Here is a 7,202-nt window from a genome sequence, read left to right as displayed (position 1 = left end):
AAAAAAAAAAAAAAAAAAAAAGGGTGTTGGGGGGATGAATCAGAAGTCAGAATGATATAGACAAACTAAGGTTGAATGATTAATGGGAGTTCTGCACAGCGGGCATTCAGGTTTTTCATTGCACCATTCCATTATGCAGTTCCTGTTTGTATCAAACCCAAAGACATATATAAATGTATATTGAAACTAGAGAGAGAAATTTTGAGGAGGAAAGAGAAAGTTACCAGCAGAATACATGGCCACAAGGTGTGGCAGTTGGGTGTTGGCGATTACTCAGACACAGCGTGCATTTGCTTATTCCACTACCTCTATTAGACTGCACCAAAAAGTATAATAGCATATCTTCTCTGAGTTTATTCTGTTGCTTTGGATAATATTGAACGCCCCAATTTAAAGCCCTCTAATTCTAATTTTCTGTTCAATCACATGAAGAGAAATTGAATATCCATGTCAGTTGGTGCAATTGGAATGGTACCTCACTGTGCGAAGGATCAGAAACCAAATTTCCAGAGTCGCCATCAACAGATATTAGATTGCCTTCCTCATTTAAAATTGGCAGACCACGACCTACCATATCATAATAACAGTACACACAATCAATCAAACACCCATGTCCATGAAAATATAACCTTCAATTTACCAAAATATCACGAAAATAGTCAAGTGTGTTTGAAATATCTTTTTTTTTTTTAATGAATTACTTGTCAGTAAACATCTTCAACAAATTTATTAATTTGAAGTGCTTATTCTATAGCTTCATGTGTGATTTTGGATAATCCAAAGTACTTACTAAAAAAAAATTCATAAATTGGAACAATTTAAAAACTCTTTTCCGAGGAATTGTGGATTTATCAGTGACTTTGATTGACTGAAAATCTCCAGAAGTGTGTAGTGAAACTACAAAACATATTTGTAAAGAAAATAATCACTTTTGAATATTGCACAACTAAACAAATTTGTTATTTAGAGTAGTACTTTAAAGAAGGTATGGAATTTTTTTAAAGAAGAAGTGCAAGTAGAAGGTAAACCAAAGACACCCTTCCCGTATCAAACCAGGAAAAAGGTTTTCTAAAGCTTCTAAATGCAGACAAAGCTCAAGGTCATAACACCCAATTTTAATAAACAAATTGAAGGCGCCATATTTCTACGAGGCAAAAGGGGTTAAAAAAATAACGAAATAGGGCGAAGACAAGGACAAAGTGCCCTTTCAAATTATCTATCTATCTATATATATCTATATATATATATATATGATTAACAAAATTAAAAACATAAAAATTTCCTTCTGATTTCCCACTTTTATTTTAGTCCCTCTTTCAAAAATTTATGGTTCCACCCTCATAATGTACACTCTCTTGAGGCTTAGTCCACCAGATTGTATGATCTTTACCGTTAATTTCTCCATTAACCNAAAAAAAAAAGGGAAAAAAAAAAAAAAAAAAAAAAAAAAAAAAAATAGAAGCAAATAATGCCACGGAAAATAAACCAACAATAAATTGCATGACGTTAAGAGCCTGGTACCTGATGAACTAGGATTTTCTCCAAAGGATGTCGGGTTAATTGAACTTGAAACAGATGATAAACTACTACGTCTTAGGCCTTCGGCAGCAATGATACAAAGTTGAATCAGTAGAAACACTCCAAGTATTTGGTATCTAGGTCAAAGTCAATTGGAAGAGTGAATATTTTTTACATATCTATTATTGAAACGTCTGATACTAAACCCAAATGTCATATTTTTAAACAAGTTATAAACGTGACAAGTTATGGATAAGGGGCGAGATGGAAAAATAAGTAAATGAGTAAAGTAGAGCAAAGCAACAGTGTAGGGAATGGCGGCAAACGAACATGGTCAGTTAAAAGAAGGTGAAAGGGAAAAAATGAGAGAGAATTAAGATATAAACAAAACATTTATATTTTCATAATTTTCTGCTGATATTGAAGCATTTATATAAGACTAAAATATCTCAGATATTAATATGAGCTTTTTTTTATGGATAGGAAACTAGTTTTGTGAACAAAATATAGGTAACAATATGAACTTGGACTACTCAAAAGAAAACTCCATTTGAAAGTCAGAAACATAAATTTCAGAACGTAAGTCAGTTTGTGTTCAACACCTGGGCCTTTGATTAGATGGTTTTCCAATGAACACATAGCGAATGCCTGCAGCTCGTTTGGATATATGATAGTACAGTCCTGCAAATTAAAATAACAACATTAGCCAATAAAATTTCATCAAAACTGTTTGCATGAAAATTTATATTAGTATCTGAATTTCTACAACTAGGAATCACCTTCAAAATAGAAAAACATGAGGTTTGTACGAAGAGCCAATTGCAAAAATTCACGAACTAGAGGCAAAATCTGTGAGGCATAAAGGTAGTATGATTATTACCATTAAAAGAGGATAAATAAGTAAATATCTAAATATTGGACTTTAAAACTTTGATTCAAGTCCTAAACAAAAAAATTCTAGAGAACAAGATATAATGATGTGGTTAATGTATATCCAAATAAACATTAGAATATAACTCAAAACTGACAAAAACACAAAATTTTCATATCTTAGATTCAAGCTCCAACAACCCCAAGGTATCAAAACTAATATATCCTAGCTTCAAATTTACAGATTCCATGCAAGTAAGAGTACCGAAGGCCAGCATCGCACTGTTTGCAGCCATAATCGATTAATTTTTGCCTTCACTCTCGTTAGGTAAGAACCCGAATACTCTGGGGTTGAAGAAGATTGAATTTCCATGTTTAATAAAGACCGAGAAGAGGCATTATCTCCATAGAACTCATCAGACAGAGAATCAGCAAGCATGATACCACGAGAAGCAACTCTAGAGCTGAGAATAAACAATTATTGTAAGTTCATCAAGTGGACCTTGTTGCATCAGAGATCACTAAAGCCAAATAAAGTTGCAACTGAAAATCAGTGACATTTGTAATTGCAAACCTTATTCTTTCAGCAATATATGGAACAGCTGTCTGGTACACAATGAAAAGAGCACGTCTTGCTGGATTTGGAGGAAGTCCATAAGGTCCAGAAACCTAGAAAATAATTGAAAGCACAAAACTTAGAATTTCAGAAAGAAAAAGAAGAAAAAACACCGGCAGGAGACATTAAGGAGAACATACTTAAAAATCAAGACAAAGTGAAAACGTTAGCTACAGTTTACCAAAATCTCTATGAAGAAAAAAATGAGATTAAACAAAAAAAAAAAAAAAAAACTACTTGCCATTAGCTTGAGATAAGCTATGCCAAATACCGACGCATAATTATACGAATCAAATGTTTATCCACCTGATTGATATCACAATATTCTTCACCAAGTGTTTGTTGTCCTGACCCAGTTGTTAACACATAATACAGCATTTGTCCGAGAAGCTTTGTCTGCAATGGAAAAATGGGATTTCAATATCCTTCTAAAACTGCCGAATAAAGTTACTTTAAAATCATGTAAATGTAAGAAAAGTTCCCAATAATTCCTGAGCTCTTCTGCAGTGAAATGAATTAAGGAAAACTGCCAGGTATAATGGGACCTAAATAATGCCTTAACTAGAGAAGCTGAACATGCTCTACTAACACCAACTCCTTTTCCCTTGTTTAAGCATCATCAAGGTGCAGAATAGGAACAAATTGCAGCAAGTCTAACCCTTCAAATCTAATAAGCGAAAATACATATTTTAGAAATGGAAAGTAAACAAAGCAAGAACTAACCTCACTCTGATATGCCACAGCAAGTCGAGCGCCTATAACGAAGAGAAAATATAGGTTGGACAAAACAAAACCAGAGAAAACTCATCCTTAATTTTAACATAGGAATATGTACTTAAATGCCAGTCCTTAATTACAAATTACAGCGGAATTATCCCTACGGCAAGAAGAGGAGTTGTCATCGAAACACTCTAGCAATACAATCAGAAAGTATAATAAAGAAGAGAAAAGCAAGTATAGCCTAGACGAATAAACAGAAAATTGAAGCCAGAAATTCCAAATTCGAAGAACAAGAGCTAAGAAAGCATAACAATCAAATTGGAAATGAAACAAAGAAGGTAAAGGTTCAAGAGTCGGCGTAGCAGACCAAAGAGGTGGCGGAAAGCGTCGCGACAGGCGTCATAAACAAAAGAGGCGTACTGATCGTCCTTCTCTGCAGCTCGCATGATCTCCGGCTGAGCAGCAAGAGGAAAACGGTGAGGACCGACATGGTGAGAGTGGGAGGGACCTGCAACTGAGCTAGGACCTGAGTCCCCTGAAACGGAGGCTTCCAGTTCTGAAACCATGGCCAAAAACAAAGCAAGGAATGAATGAATGAATGAAGCTAACGATTCGAATTCCTACTCCCGAGAGAACTCAAACCCATCGGGAGAGAGTGAATTGAATGCCGGAAATAGACGAATGGGAATTGGCCAGGTCCTTTACGACGTCGTTTCGTTTGACGTTAGGGGATAATTATATTTATTATTTTTGTATTTTTTAATTAGAAGATTTGGAGTTAAAATGAATGAGATCTCACAATCTACGGGACGAGTATTTAATCAGATTACCTTTAATGGCACACTGTCTCATATTTGACTACCAGAGTCCGCTCTACCTCATATTTGACTATGAAACTATTTGGTAACAATCATCAATCAGAGCCCGCTCTGTCTCGTATTTAACCATGATACTGTTTGGTAACAATCAGTAGATATTGTTTGGTTTCCACATCCTTACACTGATAAGAGATCTCACAATCCACCTGTCTTTGGAGTCTAGCATCCTCGTTGGCACACCGTCAGACATCTGACTCTGATAACCTTTATAACAACCCTAGCCGAGGATCCCTCTTTCTTTTTTAGCTTATGTTTTATTCTGCTTTTACTACAAAATTAAAAATAGAAATTAAATAATTGATGTCCCCATAAATCTATATGCTCATAAGAATGCAAATATGTTTGCGATAGCATTCGTTTGGTGGAAAAACATCCTCTTATCTCTCAGGCGAAGCAACAACACCAAACCGTCACCGGAAGAGCGATAAGAACCAGTATCGTCATGGCGGCGGCAGCAGCAGTACCGTCCACTACTTCCACCACCGTCGTCCACATTCGCCGAAGCAACTTTCTCTGTCCGACCTCAAAAACCACCGCTATATTCTTCAACTACATCACTTCACTCCCAAAGCCGCTCAAATTCAGCATTAGAAACTCCAACGACTCATCAGCGGAGACTGTCACAACGGACACGGCGAGTGAGCCGGAACCTGAAAGCTCACTCAAGGCCTCCGATGGATCGTCGTCTCTGATTTCGGCTCTCAACGTCGAACGAGCCCTCCGTGGAATTCGTAATGTTTCAACCCGAGTCTCTCTGTCCATTCCAGATTTCTCAACTTCGCTTAAATTCCTATGAAAATTTGTTCTGGTAATGCAGCAATTACAGACGTGAATCACTACGGAAGACTCGGACTCCGAAGAGGATGTCCATATGATCAGGTAATTTGATTTAATTCAATCAAATCGCTAAAAGAAACCCTAACTCTTCGATCACCATACCAACCACGGTTGGCCCTAATTCGTTCCAGGTTCCGATTGCGTACAACATCAAAGTTGAAGAACTAAAGAGCCAGGGATTAGAGGAAGAAGAACTCAACCAAAAACTCGAACTCCTAAAAGTCGGTAGAAAACAACAACAATGCCCTAAATTAATTTCTGAGATAGGATTATTCCTGTAAGTAATTTTGAGGTATAATTTACAGGAATCTTACACGATATTGTCATCTGTTGAAGAGAGAAGAATGTACGATTGGAGCTTGTCCAGAATCGGAGAACCAGAAAAATATACGTGGCCGTTCGAGGCCGATATAACTCAGATTCAAACTCAATTGCCGCCGCCGAAGGTAATCTCCATTTCCATTTCCATTTCCGTTTCCCCCCAAATCTAACCGCAAGAAACTTGTAAAAACCATCTTTGTTTTGATCGGCGATGAGTGTAGGAACCGGAAGACGAAGGACCGACGAGATTGGTGGGTTACTTCTTCTTAGGGTGGTTCGTTCTGTCCGTCGTGTTATCTATTGCTCTGAATTTGTAGATTCGCCATTAACGGTATCTGTATAAACGCAAGAACGGAAAGCCCGCCAGTGATTTGAACCGAACGAACTCGGATCTTAGGCCCATTATAATATAGGACCTTCTTAACTGTAAGTTGAGCCCAAATTTATATCCCATAAAGTTGTGCCTATTCGTAGGCCCGTTGGAAAAAATGATTTTATATGAACAGTTTCAAATTTCATTCCTCCATATGATACGAGTTATGTTCAAATTTTAACTCAAACTGAGCAGATTCTATAATTAAGTTACATGGTCTAATAAACAAAACTAAAATCTTGATGAAAAGTATTTTTAATCCACGGATCTTTAAGAAAACGAAATCACGATACTCGACCACGTTATGAGAGTGATTTTGAAAATACCCACGAACGTATAAAAGAAACCAATTTGATAGTAAGAATGAGGCTGATATGGGTTACTCAAAGTACCTACTTAGTGACCAGCAATTTTCTTTAGTCGGTGCTTATAAAAGAAAAAAGTAGTATTTTCAAAGGTCATTTAACTCACGGGGGGACGGAAGTTTGAAGATAGAAAAAGAATCTTCCAACTCCAGACAGAACAAGGTGTGTATGGTCCTCCAACCTATCATGGCTTCTCACTTGCCTTGTTTAAGGTTAGCTGTCTTCCATTGCCTGTCTTCTTGATTGGCGCCACACAACATGTCTGTACCATTTCTAGTATGTTTCCTCCACATTTTTCCTATTGTACAATGTCAATTACATTACCAATTTCTTATCCTATGCCTCTTTTTTTCTCTATAAATTTTTAAACTTTGTAATATTGTCTCCTTGACTTGACCCTTCTTCGGTGTCGGTCAAATTTTAGGTTCGATGGTAACTTAACGTCGACAAACCCTATGAGTTCCCCTTTTGGAATACAAAATTCAGTGTTGTTTGAGTAAATGGGTTAAAAGGAGACGGTAAAAACTTCAATTTGATTCTGTTCGATTTGGTTAGGGTAAGTGTGAAATTGTGGAAGCTGGGCCAATTTTGTTCTACTGATTGGGCCCATATTGTCCAAAAAAAATATTATAATATTAGAAGATATTAAATTTAAAGCCGAATTTTAAATTTTAAAAAGAAAAAAAAAAAAAAAAAAAAAAAAA

The 7,202-nt window shown here is 36.3% G+C and overlaps 2 protein-coding genes across 2 annotated transcripts; one reads left to right on the top strand and one right to left on the bottom strand.

Moving 5' to 3' along the window:
• Nucleotides 1-6: 6 nt before the first annotated feature.
• On the bottom strand, nucleotides 7-4,420 carry LOC111481218 (peroxisome biogenesis factor 10). The gene is made up of 11 exons (XM_023126601.1): nucleotides 4,092-4,420; nucleotides 3,728-3,759; nucleotides 3,311-3,400; nucleotides 2,963-3,057; nucleotides 2,654-2,852; nucleotides 2,298-2,367; nucleotides 2,121-2,199; nucleotides 1,522-1,655; nucleotides 476-567; nucleotides 225-316; nucleotides 7-142 (listed from the first exon to the last, which is right to left on the bottom strand). The coding sequence occupies exons 1-11, from the start codon at nucleotides 4,288-4,290 to the stop codon at nucleotides 40-42; spliced, it is 1,185 nt and encodes a 394-aa protein (XP_022982369.1). The 5' UTR covers nucleotides 4,291-4,420; the 3' UTR covers nucleotides 7-39.
• Nucleotides 4,421-4,887: 467 nt separating this feature from the next.
• LOC111481243 (NAD(P)H-quinone oxidoreductase subunit U, chloroplastic) lies at nucleotides 4,888-6,280 on the top strand. Its single transcript, XM_023126643.1, has 5 exons — nucleotides 4,888-5,333; nucleotides 5,420-5,481; nucleotides 5,571-5,660; nucleotides 5,745-5,885; nucleotides 5,982-6,280. Exons 1-5 carry the CDS (start codon nucleotides 5,045-5,047, stop codon nucleotides 6,075-6,077), a joined length of 678 nt encoding a protein of 225 aa, XP_022982411.1. The 5' UTR covers nucleotides 4,888-5,044; the 3' UTR covers nucleotides 6,078-6,280.
• Nucleotides 6,281-7,202: the final 922 nt, after the last annotated feature.

This window comes from Cucurbita maxima, unplaced genomic scaffold (assembly GCF_002738345.1).
Source record: "Cucurbita maxima cultivar Rimu unplaced genomic scaffold, Cmax_1.0 Cma_Scf00006, whole genome shotgun sequence".
Lineage (NCBI taxonomy): Eukaryota > Viridiplantae > Streptophyta > Magnoliopsida > Cucurbitales > Cucurbitaceae > Cucurbita > Cucurbita maxima.
This window is presented reverse-complemented; position numbering and strand designations above follow the sequence as displayed.